This window comes from Pseudophryne corroboree, chromosome 5 (assembly GCF_028390025.1).
Source record: "Pseudophryne corroboree isolate aPseCor3 chromosome 5, aPseCor3.hap2, whole genome shotgun sequence".
NCBI lineage: Eukaryota > Metazoa > Chordata > Amphibia > Anura > Myobatrachidae > Pseudophryne > Pseudophryne corroboree.
In genome coordinates this window covers 108428806-108444217 of record NC_086448.1, presented here as the reverse complement: position 1 = coordinate 108444217, position 15412 = coordinate 108428806, and the positions used below count along the sequence as shown (strand labels likewise).

The window sequence follows — 15412 nt, the reverse complement described above, 5'->3', positions numbered from 1 at the left end:
GAAATAGTCTGCAGTAGGTGTTCTATTTGGAGGGCAGTGGTGTCAGGCTCTGGAGAAGAGGATAATCCAGAAGCAGAAGTATGAGAATCAGACTGAGGAAGCACCAGGATCCTGTAGAGAAGTGTATCTTGCATACTTCCCAAGTTTTGTAGCAGCTGAGAATTTTCTGCTTATGGCAGCAGCAAGTAGAGAAGGGAGAGCGCTGTGCTCCTGGTGGAGCATCACTACAGTACCGGAGCGGAATGGACCTATTGTGCATGCACGGCTTCTGGCTCCAATTAGGCTAAATTCCCAGTGACCAAAACTGGGGGAGACAAATATCGATTTGGATTAGTGAATTGGATAAAAATGAGTGATTTTTGGTCTAAACATCAATTTGTGAAACTGCAATTTATGTCCAAATTTGTGAAAATCATCCAGTACAGAATTCCTGGAGTTTTATACAACTTTAGTGACTATACACCTGTAAGTCTGACTTCTGTAATAGAAAAAAATATCTAAAGGCCTCAAAGGATTTTATGTGGGAATGTTATTAAAAATACAGCATTATAAATTGCTAGCAACATTGTTTTATGACTGCTGGGTCTTGTCAAACAGGCGTAATTGATTTTTATAAAGAAGTTAGTAGGATGTTGGACACTACTGCAATAGATGTAATTTGTTAGAGATATATTGAAGGGTGCTGTCTCGGTGCTCTTATTAATCTTCGTTATATATGACTTACTGTACAAGCAGGTATTAAACGCAATGTCTTTGTATTTGCAGGTGACACAAAACTATATAAATCAGCAGATCTTAAATGCTGTGGCGCCCTGCATAAGGGAAAGTTCAGGGTTTAAGTGGAAAATGAGGTTTCACCTAGATAAATCAAGTTATACTACACTTATGGTCTAAAAATATAAATCTAATTTATACATGAAATAGTAAACACACTGAGTATAACCTTGATGGAAAGGGCACCAGGATGATGGTTCTCTCTCAGCTTGGGTTGCTATGGAGTTAACTCATTCTGCTCTGTGTCGCGGTTGGGGTATAAGAAGTCCAATTTCCAGTCTCTCGGCACAATATCATTGGATGCAACCCCCTTCCTCAAAATCTATTATTTCATTATTAATTTGACATGCTGGAGGAGCAGATGAGTATATAGCAAGTGTCTGTGTCAGGGGACAGTTCTACTGCGCTGGTGCCCTTAGGTGGGAGGTGTTGGCTGGTCACATTACCGACCCCTACATCCCGCATGCTTCAAATCCCGACAGTCGGCATCCTGACTAACAGGGACTTGCCACCGAGCCCGCAAGGGGCTTCGTTGTGCTCGACTTCCCCCCCACACGGCATTCTGCTTCCGGGAACCCGGCATTGGGATGCTGACCGCCGGGATATCGGCCGCCGGTAAACCATACCCAATCTGGCTGGACATAGGCCACCTGTCACACCCTCAAGACTCTCCAGATGGCAGCTCATGCAGGGTGGCACTGTAACAGCAGGTCCTTCTATCTACTTGCATGCTTTTCCCTCAACTGACAATTCAGACAGCACACTACAGCCGCAAGTGTCAGTCTTCTTAATGACAAAACAAAAGAATCAAGAGGCCAGTGGCCTACCAAAGATCTGACGCAGGTGGGCAAGCTGTGCCGACCCCAGCAGGTGGAGCCCCAGGCACACGCCTCACATACCTAGTTGGGAATCCACCACTGAACATGCGCAAAGTTAGCCACCGATGTTAACAGCGCTTCCTCTTTTCGATGGCAGAGGTAGGCTGGGCAGGGAAAAAATCCTTGCAGAGGATCAGGGTTTTCAATAGTCTCCCCTGGCATGGTAAATAGCGGCAGAACATCAATATGTATAAATGTGATGTGCAGCAATACATAGTGATAGTTACCACTGTCCCACCAAATGTAAGTCAATCCCTATGTATCCAAAACAGAGGTTCCCAAACTCTGGCTTTAAGTAAGTCACTCTAACAGCCCACGTTTTAAGGATAACCATGCGTCGGCACAGGTGACTACATTAGCACATCAGTCAATTTTATTTAACCATCTGCGCTCAATCTTGGATAGCCTGAAAACCTGGACTGTTAGGGGTTAATTTACTAAAGCTTCTAAAACAGAGAATTGGTGATGCTACTCATAGCAACCAATCAAATGCTGTCGATCATTTTCTAAAAGGCAATAGAGAAATGACACAAATGACTTTTATAATTTATTTCATAGCACTGGATGACTCAATGACAAGCAATTAGCAAACTGTTGATAGCCATTCATCCTTCTAAGCTAGCTTCTGTCCTCTGCTGCAGGGAGAAGTAACAGCAGCGAGATCTGTAATGTGTGACAATGAGGTGGCCAGTATCGTCTTCTACACTCACCAGCAGCTACACAGAGAAGTGAAGGTTGAAAATGTATTTTTTAGTTTTCAAATCAAAACAGACAGAAATGTAAAAGACAACAGCTGCTGGAAATAGTGACAAAACACAAACAGAAAAGTAAGAGAAAGAGGCTCCAATGTTAGTGTAGTAGATAAATGCAAGAATAGCAATTCATGAGACAGGAGTAGTAATACCTGCGTACCAAATTAGAGGAATACGTATCTGTAAATATGGCTGTTGTCGCCAAATGACCTTGGGTTATGTATTTGTCCCCATAATGCAGCATCTTAGCTAATATCCCTACAAGAACGGAATGTGTACTTACAGTCTCAGTAGAACACAAGTCCTTTTACAAGCTTATGAAGAGTGTGAAAAAAAGAGCCTCCACAGTTGATATTTCCGATTTGCAGGAATCTATGTATCAGCTAAGAAGCTGCAACCCGAGGTAATCTATACTACCAACGAAATTTGGTGATGATACATACAGTAAACGCCCGCATTATGAATGTTCTCCTCTTTTATTTGCTCAGTGTAATATAAGGGACAAATACCAACAGGGGCAGAATAAACAATGGCCTCCCCAGGACTATTATGGGGCCATCTCAGACATTTCAATACTTTAAAAAGCCTTCCCCCCCCCTCCCTCCAGGCTCCCAAGGGCCAGGGATGAAGCCCGAGGCTGTCCCTACCATCCGTGGACTGTGGATGGCAGGCTGATAGCCATGAAATGTGTAAAAAACAGTAAGAAAGATTGTCTTGTGTTGTGGAACTACAGGTCCCAGCAAGCCTCCCCTGTCAGGCTGGTACCTGTAGAACCACAAGTACCAGCATTGAGGGCATTAATGGACCCAAAGGTACCTGTAGTTCCACAACAAAATAAATATTCAAACAAAGACAATGCACACACTCAGTGAAAGTATATATTTATTAAAACACACTTACACACTCACACATACTTACCTAGTGTCCCATGGAGCCCGTCTGTCCCCTTGTCAATGCAGAATCCATTAGGGTACCTGTAAAAAACAAACCAATATACTCACCTAAAATCCTGTGTAGATCGGTCCTCTTCTTTCCATGTAGGCATCCACAGGGTTAAAAAAAAAAAAAAATACAAAAATTCCGGTCCTCACAACTAAAGGGGATCTATGCTTTCCCCGAATGGTGGGAGCCCTTGTGACTTCTGTCAGTTGGGGACCTGCCAGACAATCAGGGAGCGCCACGTCATAGCGCTCTCCTAATTGGCTGTGCACTTCTGACCTGTCAATTAAGCAGGGCGCATAGGCTATAATGGAGGCAGTCAATGGTGGGAACTTTATGGTCTGCGGTAGACAGCAAGGTTAATTCAGTTCACCCACAAGAGTGGTACCTATTCCTTCAATACCTACCTCTCCGAAGTCCTGTGTCAGCAGCTGTGCATGCACAGGCACAATGGTGCGGTGGCCATTATCCCTTTATTTTGCATAAGTGCAGTAAATAAAATGCCAGAACACTTGCGGGGGCAGTGGGGTCCACCAGGGATTCCCCTATACCCGTGTGGGTTAGTCCAACCCTGAACACAGAGGCCCTTTCCCTTTTTAGAAGTTTTAGAAACTTGTACCCCTTTGCATCTTGGGCTGCTTAGCTATTCAGAACGATCGCTGTCATTCTTACATACTCAAGATTAAATGGTTTTTAATCTTACATAAAACTAATAAAGCAAAAGATGGATAGCTATGCACACTCAAGTACTCAATGCATTCCCTATTAGGAATGACAACCAAGAAAGTCTCGAGGTTGACATCTAATTCTTCTCAATGAGCCAATAACAGGTATCATTTGATCTCATTCAGTCCAGATATGATAATATAAAAAAAGTAATTATTTAGCTCATATTGTTTGTTTTGCTGCTAGATGGGCATCTTGTAATTTTACCATTTTTTTTTCTTATTATTGTGGATTTGAAGTGTAGGAACAGAAACCACAATATAACCTCCGCGACACTTACATGAAAATCTCACTGGCTGCAGAAATAACTTGGATGAGATTCAGATCTCAGCATCTAGTTAGATATGATCCCCCCTCCCATCAAAATTAGACATGTTGTTTACTTTTGTTCTTTGTCCCTTACTCAGCCCTTGTGTTTTATCTCAGAAGAACAGATTTTTTCATTTTCCAAATAGTCATCACCTTAAAAAGATTATTTTATCAGTAAAGTGCATTTCCAGCTACAAAGTAAAGGCGACATTTGTAACTCTCTGATTACATTTCAAAGTCAATGAAATCATTATAAGACAACTTTTTTGTCCTCTAAAACTAATGTGTTAGTACAGTTGGTTTCATTCTCTTAACTAAATAAATACATAAAAAAAGAAAAGAAAATCTGCTTCGAAAGAAAGCATGCAAGATCGCCCAAGGTCACCTGGGGATAATGGTAGCAGAATACTGAAACCTTTTTGTGAAATCACGGTGGTGTAAAAATGTAGTCATGATGCGACACCCAGACTTAGGAATGCTGCTGAACATTACAGGAGTCTGACCACAGAAATATCGATTTTGCTTTAGTAGAGATTAGGAAAAGTGACATCTGAATTTGATGGAGTATTTAACAAATAAAACCCCAAATAAACGCTTCTTAAAAACCGTTCAGAAATACATTATACATGAATACATGTAAATCACGTTGCTGAGTTTGTGGTAGGACCAAAATAGATGGTGCAAGTTTTCTAATGTCATGAACATGAGAGCAAACACCTCATTGGTTGCTATAGCTTTCATCCAATATGCAGGGGTTAAAGTTTGTGTGTGGAGAGGGATGGGGGGGGGGGGGGTTGGAACTGAGTTCCACCACCTGTAATGGTAGGTAGAACTAGTTCCACTTCCTCCTTGGTCCTGCACAGTAATTCCAACATAACAGCCTGCCCGACCACCCAGCTCATTATATTATGCAGGTGGTGCTAGTGTCACCTCTCTCTGCGTCAGGTCCTTAGGGCAAGGAACTGCTAGAGGGACACAGACAATGAATTGCTGGAGATGTGTATAAATGGTACTACTGTGGGCATTATGTGTACAATGGACACTACTGAGTGATGTAACATGAATATGGGGCACTACTATGGGGTGTAATATGACTCAGGGGCACTATGTGCGGTGTAATGTGATTAAGATTGTGCTAACGTGTGATGTAATTTGAGTTGGGGGTACTATTGTGTATTTCTGCCCCTTCCTTGTGAGACCACTGTCCTTTTATAATTACGGGAAATAGGGCACAAATTTATAGTTTGCAGGGGGTTGCTGAGAACCCTAGCACTGATCCTGGCTCTGCCTAATTGAAAATGGGGTAGGTGGCGGAGCAAATGAGTTCCACCACCTTTCTAGGACCATTTTAAGCCCTGCCAATATGTATTTTTGTTATGTCTGCAGGGTGTGCGGTACACATGGGGCCTTAGGTCCAGGGGGACCCTGCATTGCACACCCGGCACCCATAATCTTACCGTGCGCCAGGAAGCAGATCCCTCCTCTCCTGCAGCATAATCATTCCAGTGACATTTTTGAGAAGATGGCACCGCATAGTGACAGCAAGACTGTGTCACCGCCTTTGCTATCTTGTGCGCATGCTCGTTCTTCCTAAATATCACTGGGAAGATGGCGCCCTGCATGTGGAGGGACCAGCTTGCTGGTGCAAGGTAAGATGTAGGGCTGGGGCTGCTGCTCAAAGGAGGGGGCCCACTGCACAAGGGTCCCCTCAAGCTTTAATAGGTAAATGGTTACATCACATATTTTACTGTTGATCTTTGTTCATACATCTCCCTGACTGTTAAATAAACTATGCCCAGGTGAGATGGAGCTGTAAGCAGCTATGCATGGTTATGAGTGATGGGAAGTCCACAATGGGACAATAATGCGCCACGTGCCAGCCTGCCTCTGATCTTGTGACATCATGATATCGTAACGAGAAAGTGGGGCTGCCAGAACAAGGGGGACAGACGGCTCAGCACCCGGTGGCTTGCAGCTGGCACTAGGCACAGTAAGTGGATGCTGAGCATCTCAAGGACACTCCGGGTGGCTTGCCGCCAGGACTAAGCAGAAGCTGAGAGTGTTCGCATCGCGATCCCACTACAGCAAGCTGTTATACGAAGGAAAGCCATAGCAGGACACATCTGTAGGTGTGAGCAGCTCGCCTCTGTAAGTGTTGCAGCAATATTGGCATCATTACCACCACTTTGTTCAGTTATCTATGTTCAGTATCTATTTCACTTGGTTCATTCCCCTTCTTCAGTGCTGTGCTATTAAAATTGGGACTCCAGAAAGGAGCACCCAAAATGCAGAGCAGCCGGAGCAGTGTGTATTAGTACGACACAATCGCTGCCATGTCACTAGGTTGCGTCAAGCAGTCGCAGCAATTACATTAAAGTCCCATAGCTTTTATTATAGAATCTTTAATTTCACCTTAATGCTATTGGTGTACTGAAGTGTTGTAACTACATAGGAAATGGCGGGTGATGGTTCTATCCTAGTATAACTCTCAGTCCTTTGTGTGGAGACATGATTTTATCAGGGGTTCTCAAATCGGTTTCAAAAAAGTTTTTAAAAAGTGTAATTGTCTATAAACACTATACTGTTTTAGAAATATAAGTTATCCAATATTTTCCAGAGCAGGTTGCTTGGTTATTTGAAGCATTGGGGTGTAACTTTAGTGGTACATTAGATACAGTTGCTGTTGGATCCAGAGGCTTAGGGGCCAGTTTCCACTTCGCCCAACTTACAGATCATCAGCAACAGTGCTAAATTGAGCGGTAAGAACAGGTGAGACACCATTGAAAAGTACAGTCTACAAACTGCTCACCAAAATACTAGTATAGAGAGTAAACAAAGTGATGGCAGGTAGTTTGTAGACTGTCCCTCTCTACCAGTCTTTCTACAATTCCATGATGTTCGATTGCGTTCAAAGACAGTGAGGTTGCATTATGTAACAAGCTATATAAGTTTTGTTCATTGATGGCAACTTACTGCAATTATTTTCATCGTCCCCAAGCAGACAATCTATCACGCCGTCACACCGCATCATTAATGGGATACATTTATCGAGACACTGAAATTCTGTCCTTTTGCAGAGCGTTTCAGGAGTTGAGCTAGGAACCAGGGAAGGGCAGAAGATTTCATCTGTACCATCTTTGCATTCCTCTGTTCCATTACATGTTGCAGATAAGGGAACACACTCTTTTTCATATATGCAAGTGAAAAAATCCTGAGGGCATGAAGGGATTGGCATTGATGGTCCTGAAATGAAAATAGCATAGAAAGTTTAAAGTTATGAAACCTCAAATCCAGATTATATTAATATTTACTGTTATTTGTTTATATATGACACATGAAATGTCTTAATCTGAATTTACACTTCAGTTTTGTTAACAACTAAAGCTTAATGGAAGATTTCTACCTGCCTCCATCACAATGGGCTAAAGACTCCTACCACAGCGAATACACAGTAGGTTAAGATTCTTACATAATGCAAAGAGTTGAAATGGCATAGCATAACATGTCAGTAATGCTTGTTATGATGACACACACATACATACTCCATATCAAGGAGATGGAACGCAGCAGCCAGGGAAGGTGGAACATTAACATGATTGCAGACTACAGTTGGATGCTGCACAGAGAAGAGCCACAAGCTGTCTATAAGAGAAATCAGGGCCGTAACTACGTGTGTGCCAGGTGTGCCTGGCACACAGCGCAGTCGCCCCGAGGGTGCAACTGGCCGCATTATAATGAGTCAAACTGACTCATTACAAGCAGCTTGAGAGGAGCAGCGGCTCCGGGAGCAGGGAAGAAGGAGGAGGAAGGAGGGGGACTCGGGAGCCGCAGCAGTGCACTGTAATTGTTGGCGGGGATGCACTTTCGTTATCCCAGCATTCACAGTGGCGGCGGCCAGCCAATGTGGAAGGAGAGGGAGAGCTGCAGCGGCGCCGCCCCCAATTACAGTGTGCTGCCGTGGCTCCCGAGCCCCCCTCCCTCTTCCACCTTCTCCCCTGCCCGGGATCTGCCAGCAGCTGCTGCACCGAGGAGCCTGACTGCCTGAGCCAGCGGAGAGACAGTAAGTATCATCTATTCTTTCTATCTATCTGTCTATCTATCTATTCTACAGTATCTGTCGTAATATGTAAAAAGGGGACGCTGTCTGTCATAATATGTAAAAAGTGGACGCTGTCTGCCGTAATGTGTAAAAAGGGGACGCTGTCTGCCGTAATGTGTAAAAAGGGGACGCTTTCTGCTGTAATGTGTAAAAGGTGAACTCTGTCTGCCATAATGTGTAAAAAAAGAACGCTGTCTGCCGTAATGTGTAAAATGGGGACTCTGCCTGTCGTACTGTGTAAAAAGAGGACTCTGTCTTCCGTAATGTGTAAAATAGGGACGCTGTCTGCCGTAATGTGTAAAAGATGGACTCTCTCTACCGTAATGTGTAAAAAGGGGGCGCTGTCTGCCGTAATGTGTAAAAAGGGGACTCTGCCTGTCGTAATGTGTAAAAAGGGGACGCTTTCTGCTGTAATGTGTGAAAGGTGAACTCTGTCTGCCGTAATGTGTAAAAAAGAACGCTGTCTGCCGTAATGTGTAAAAAGGAACGCTGTCTGCCGTAATGTGTAAAATGGGGACTCTGCCTGTCGTACTGTGTAAAAAGGGGACGCTGTCTTCCGTAATGTGTAAAATGGGGACGCTGTCTGCCGTAATGTGTAAAAGATGGACTCTCTCTACCGTAATGTGTAAAAAGGGGCGCTGTCTGCCGTAATGTGTAAAAAGGGAACTCTGCCTGTCGTAATGTGTAAAAAGGGGACGCTTTCTGCTGTAATGTGTGAAAGGTGAACTCTGTCTGCCGTGATGTGTAAAAAGGAACGCTGTCTGCCGTAATGTGTAAAAAGTAACGCTGTCTGCTGTAATGTATAAAACGAGGACTCTGCCTGTCGCAATGTGTAAAAAGGGGACGCTGTCTGCCATAATGTGTAAAAAGGGGACTTTGCCTGTCGTAATATGTAAAAAGGGGAATCTGTCCGCCATAATGTGTAAAAAGGTGGACTCTGTCTGCCGTAATGTGTAAAAAGGGGGCTCTACCTGGTGTAGTGGTGATACCGTGCGGCATAATTTGAATAATGGAGACTACTGTGCACTGTAATATGAATTGGTATAATTTTGTGGCCACACCCCTTCCCCATGAAGCCATGCTCCTATAATATTGACATGCGCCTGCGCCGATGCCGTTTCTTGCACAAAGTTCTAGTTACGGCACTGAGAGAAACAGTACCAAAAGGAGAAAACATATTATTATGCAATTTTCCCATATTTTCTAAATTAACTTTGTGAAAAACCGTTGCGCGATAGAGAAATTTGGTGGTCATATTTGAAATCAGTATGCCATAACCCATAAGAATTAGTCATCACATTGCAGACAAATTTCAAGGACCCCAATTTTGCAGGACTGTGTATTTGCACCTGTCTTTAATTATTCTTATTTAATTTCATGTAACCATCTTGTCTTTGGTATAAATTCTGCTCCAGCAATTAGGTGAAGAGCCTTGGATAAAGTGTTATAGGGATTACCTAGTGTTCAATGTTCCATCAATGATATTATACAATCATAACAGGATAAGAGAAACATACTTTAAAAAATCTTAAACATTTTCTGACAAGAATCTGTGAACATGGGTTTAGAGTCAATCAGGATAAATGAGTTCTTAAACCACTTATCTGACAATTTTTGTTGTGAAAAACTGCTCAGAATTTTTACTTTTTTTATTTTAAAAAGTTTACAGTCTTTTTAATAAAATATATAAATATATGCACCCCCCCCCCCCTGCATCTCTGCACACGCAGCACTTTTAGTTCCAGCGCATGCCCCCCAGAATGCCACTCACAAGGCATTATGGGGCACGATTTCCGGTGTAATGCCTGCAATCAGAGACAGCAGCATCACTCCCAGGTGGATGCGGAAATAAGAGGAAGGCCTTCTGCACTTGTGCTGAACGGCTTTCCTCCATTTAAAATGGGGGAAGCAATGGGTGGACTGGACGTATGCGATATTCCTGGCTGCTGTCACATCACATATGTTAGAGGGGTAAAACGTAATGGCAGTCATCAACTTCAGTCAAAATTTTATACAAATTAATTGTGCATAGGAGACCACAAATAGGTTGAACTTGATGGACAATTGTCTTTTTTCAACCTTAGATACTATTAGGTATATGCAATTGCCGGCGAATCGCGGCAATTTTTCGCCCGTTTTTTAATTCGACACAATTCGACCGTCGAATTCCGGCAAGTGGGTGCCGGAATTCAACATATTCAATAAAAATTGGATTCGACAGTCCCGCTGTCGAAAAATGGCCGATTTGACGGATTTTGATTAGATTTTTAAAAAACGGGAAAAAACTGTAAAAAACCCGAAAAAAAATTGCCCCTCCCAAGCATAACCAGCCTCGGGCTCTTCGAGCCGGTCCTGGTTCTAAAAATCCGGGGGAAAAACTGACAGGGGATCCCCCGTATTTTTAAAACCAGCACCGGGCTCTGCGCCTGGTGCTGGTGCAAAAAATAAGGGGGACAAAAAGAGTAGGGGTCCCCCGTATTTTTTACACCAGCATCGGGCTCCACTAGCTGGGTAGATAATGCCACAGCCGGGGGTCACTTTTATACAGTGCCCTGCGGCCGTGGCATTAAATACGCAACTAGTCACCCCTGGCCGGGGTACCCTGGAGGAGTGGGGACCCCTTCAATCAAGGGGTCCCCCCCTCCAGCCACCCAATGGCCAGGGGTGAAGCCCGAGGCTGTCCCCCCCATCCAAGGGCTGCGGATGGGGGGTTGATAGCCTTTTGAAAAAATGAATATTGTTTTTTCCAGTAGTACTACAAGTCCCAGCAAGCCTCCCCCGCAAGATGGTACTTGGAGAACCACAAGTACCAGCATGCGGGAGAAAAATGGGCCCGCTGGTACCTGTAGTTCTACTGGAAAAAAATACCCAAATAAAAACAGGAGACACACACCGTGAAAGTAAAACTTTATTTCACACCTGCCGACACACACATACTTACCTATGTTGACCCGCCGTCTGGCACGTCTCCGACGATCCGGGGTACCTGTGAATAAAATTATACTCACCTGATCCAGTGTCCAGATTATAATCCACGTACTTGGCAAAAAAAAAAAAAAAACGAACACCCGGACCAGGCGGACTGAAAGGGGTCCCATGTTTACACATGGGACCTCTTTCCCCGACCAAAAGGACACAGGACACTGGATCAGGTGAGTATAATTTTATTTTCCGGTACACCGTGGATTCTACTTGGACAAGTGGACAGAGGTCGGCGTGTGAACATAGGTAAGTATGTGTGTGTCGACATGTGTGAAATAAAGTTTTACTCTCACGGTGTGCGTGTCCTGTTTTTATTTTGGTATTTTTTTTCCAGTAGAACTACAGGTACCAACGGGCCCATTTTTCTCCCGCATGCTGGTACTTGTGGTTCTCCAAGTACCAGCTTGCGGGGGAGGCTTGCTGGGACTTGTAGTACTACTGGAAAAAAACAATATTCTTTCATTTTTTCAAAAGGCTATCAGCCCCCCATCCGCAGCCCTTGGATTGGGGGGGACAGCCTCTGGCTTCACCCCCCTGGCCCTTGGGTGGCTGGAGGGGGGGACCCCTTGATTTAAGGGGTCCCCACTCTTCCAGGGTACCCCGGCCAGGGGTGACTAGTTGCGTATTTAATGCCACGGCCACAGGGCGCTGTATAAAAGTGACCCCCGGCTATGGCATTATCTACCCAGCTAGTGGAGCCCGATGCTGGTGTTAAAAATACGGGGGACCCCTACGCTTTTTGTCCCCCATATTTTTTGCACCAGCACCAGGCGCAGAGCCCGGTGCTGGTTTTAAAAATACGGGGGATCCCATGTCAGTTTCCCCCCCGGATTTTTAGAACCAGGACCGGCTCGAAGAGCCCGAGGCTGGTTATGCTTAGGAGGGGGGACCCCACGCATTTTTTTTTCTGATTTTTACCATTCCATTAAAAAAAAAAATATATATATATATTTTTTTTAAAATATATAAATAATACTTGTGCCTCCAAAATAGACAAACCAAGTACCTAATCCCTTCTAATATAAATAGATATGCCATTACCAATTAAAAAAAACAAACACAAATAACATGTTTTTACATTTTTTTATTAGATTCCGCCAGCAAAGTGTGGCGGATTGAAAATGACGAATTTACTGTCTAAAAGCACTCTTGTCGAATTTACAATCTTCAATTGAATATACTTTTGTCGAATTGCCGCATTTGTACCATTGCAGAAATGTCGAATTTGACAAATGTCGAATTTCAAAAAGTCGAAGTTTGAAAGTCCGTTTTTTTGACGAAAAGTACTGAATTGCATTGTCGAATATTTTTTTTGGGCGAAAATGCCCCGTTTTTCGACATTTTTGGGAATTCGACTGCAATTGCATATACCCCTATGTTACTACTATGTTAGTGCTAGGCAAGTGGTTAAAGAAGAAAATTCCTACTCTGGACTTGTAATTGACAAGAAAGGTCTGCACAAGTTGAATGCGCTCTTCTACAAGGGAGCACCAAGGAGATGGTCTACAATTTGTGAAAAGTCTTGTCAAGAGCAAAGAAATTAATCCCGTCAAACAAGGTCTTCAGACACATAATCTGTCGGATACCAGCAAGTGACTAATGTATTTGCATCGAGATTCTTAACAGTGGTAGAACATAAATTTGCAGAAAGTGCTTGTAAAGTTTTAAGTCCTGCATAGGGAGTTAGGAAATTCCACCAGAGGTCCACTTTCATAGAAACACAGCTGCTTGTTTCTAGAATTACGTAAGTAGTACAGTACCTACTATGATGGTTGCCAGATTATGAAAATGGCCATTATTCTTGGGAGCTCACCCTTCTGAGAATGAATTTAAGGGGATAAAACGTCACGGCAATGTTGATAGTTATGATCCCTTCTGCAAGATGTTAGTGAGTCTGTACAACAGGACTGAGAAGGCATGAATCACTCAATGGCCCTCATTCCGAGTTGATCGGTCGCAAGGCGAATTTAGCAGAGTTACACACGCTAAGCCTACGCCTACTGGGAGTGAATCTTAGCTTCTTAAAATTGCGACCGATGTATTCGCAATATTGCGATTACAAACTACTTTGCAGTTTCTGAGTAACTTCAACCTTACTCTGCCTGTGCGATCAGTTCAGTGCTTGTCGTTCCTGGTTTGACGTCACAAACACACCCAGCGTTCACTCAGACACTCCCCCGTTTCTCCAGCCACTCCTGCGTTTTTTCCGGAAACGGTAGCGTTTTTATCCGCACGCCCATAAAACGCCGTGTTTCCGCCCAGTAACACCCATTTCCTGTCAATCACATTACGATCGCCGGAGCGATGAAAAAGCCGTGAGTAAAAATACTATCTTCATTGTTAAATTACTTGGCGCAGTCGCAGTGCGAATATTGCGCATGCGTACTAAGCGGATTTTCATTGCGATGCGATGAAAAATACCGAGCGAACGACTCGGAATGAGGGCCCATATTGGGAGAGTAATTTGCAACAGCTAATGTGGTCATCAACCAGGAAACAATTAATGATCCAGAATTCTCTACAGTTTATTATATTACAGTTTAAGGTTGGCCAACACATTCTACTCTTGGTATTCTATAGCGAAGGAAGACAAGTGACTGTCCCGTATAGACTGACAGCATTGTAGTAACTCTTATCTCTGGTCCCAATAGTACTGCACTTTCCTATACATTTCTTTATATCTATTGGACTAATGCAGCACCCAGGTCAAATCTCCCCCCCCACCCCTCTTTGTAGCCTGGTTTCTCATCAAGAAGATATCAAAACTCTGTATGTCAAGGAATTATTTATTCATTAACAGTTTCTTATAGCACCAAATTCCGTTGCGCTTTACAATTAGAATGGTAATGTATGATTCTAAAGTAATATCACCTTCCATGCTTTGTAAAATATTATTGGAAAACAAATAACATGAAGTCCACCTTGATACAGGTAAAATGAATGTTTTAAAAGTTATGTATCAGTGGCCTGGAAACAGTGGTCATATCGATTGAATAAGTAAAGACTGTGAAGGATGCCAAAATATTGTAAAAAATGCACCTCCGTCTCGTCTGTACTGCAATGGGAATGGTCTTCTTCCTCATAGTGAGCTCATATTAGTTTCATGGGTCCATTCACGGATCATATGTTTCTGATTATGGTGGGTACACATTCCAAGTACTGTAGCTTGAAGCCCACAAGATGATAAGAAAACTGCTGCTATTTGACATTTTAGATATTAGCTGATTTCAGAAGCGTTCCAGAGATTTGAAAACTAATGGTATAAAGCACTTCACTTCAGCACCATACCACCCAGATGCCAATGGCATAGCTGAAAGATTTGTTCAGATGTTGAAGAAGGCTATCAAGGCCATGAGCCTCAAGCAAAAAACTCTACAGCACAAAATCAATAGAAGTGACTGCAAAGAGATTTGGAGAGTGAGTGCAAGATTACATGTTTTAACTTTAACTAGAACTTTAGCTAGATGTACCTTTCCCACCTGTCCTTTCTTTCTTTTTTATTTTTGTTTTGTTATAGCTGGATGTTATACTTGCACATACTAATACAGATGTTTTAATTTATTAAAATGATAGTTGTAGTTATCAGTATAATTAAGTTTTAACTGAAAATTCTATTCAGTTTCCAATATTTGACATACTTCCAAGAAGCCAGTAGAGCACACGTTAAGCAATATATTTGGGCTTTATCCCCATTACCATAGTATCCTCGGGCCTGTTACTATGCTGGTGCAGACAGTGGGTGGCACATAGCGCATATGCCCTGTGGATGGATACGGCCGCATCCACCTGTGATCTCCTTTGTGACTGTGTGTGCCACTGCCCACTGCTGTGTACCACTTGCTGCAATGTAGAATAGTAGCAGTACGACCGGCAACGTCTCTACCAGGCGCACCGCTACCAGGGCTGCCATCAGAATTTGTGGGGCCCGAGACTGACAAAAGAGAAAGGGCTCC

General features: G+C 43.3%; 1 protein-coding gene across 1 annotated transcript in view; it reads right to left on the bottom strand.

The window, feature by feature from the left end:
- The window catches only part of MALRD1 (MAM and LDL receptor class A domain containing 1), a 1363691-nt gene that overhangs the window by 151234 nt on the left and 1197045 nt on the right, over positions 1-15412 (bottom strand). Inside the window, exon 32 of the mRNA XM_063925153.1 lies at positions 7352-7621. Within this exon, the coding sequence (XP_063781223.1) occupies positions 7352-7621 (270 nt within the window). The remainder of the gene's footprint in view (positions 1-7351; positions 7622-15412) is intronic.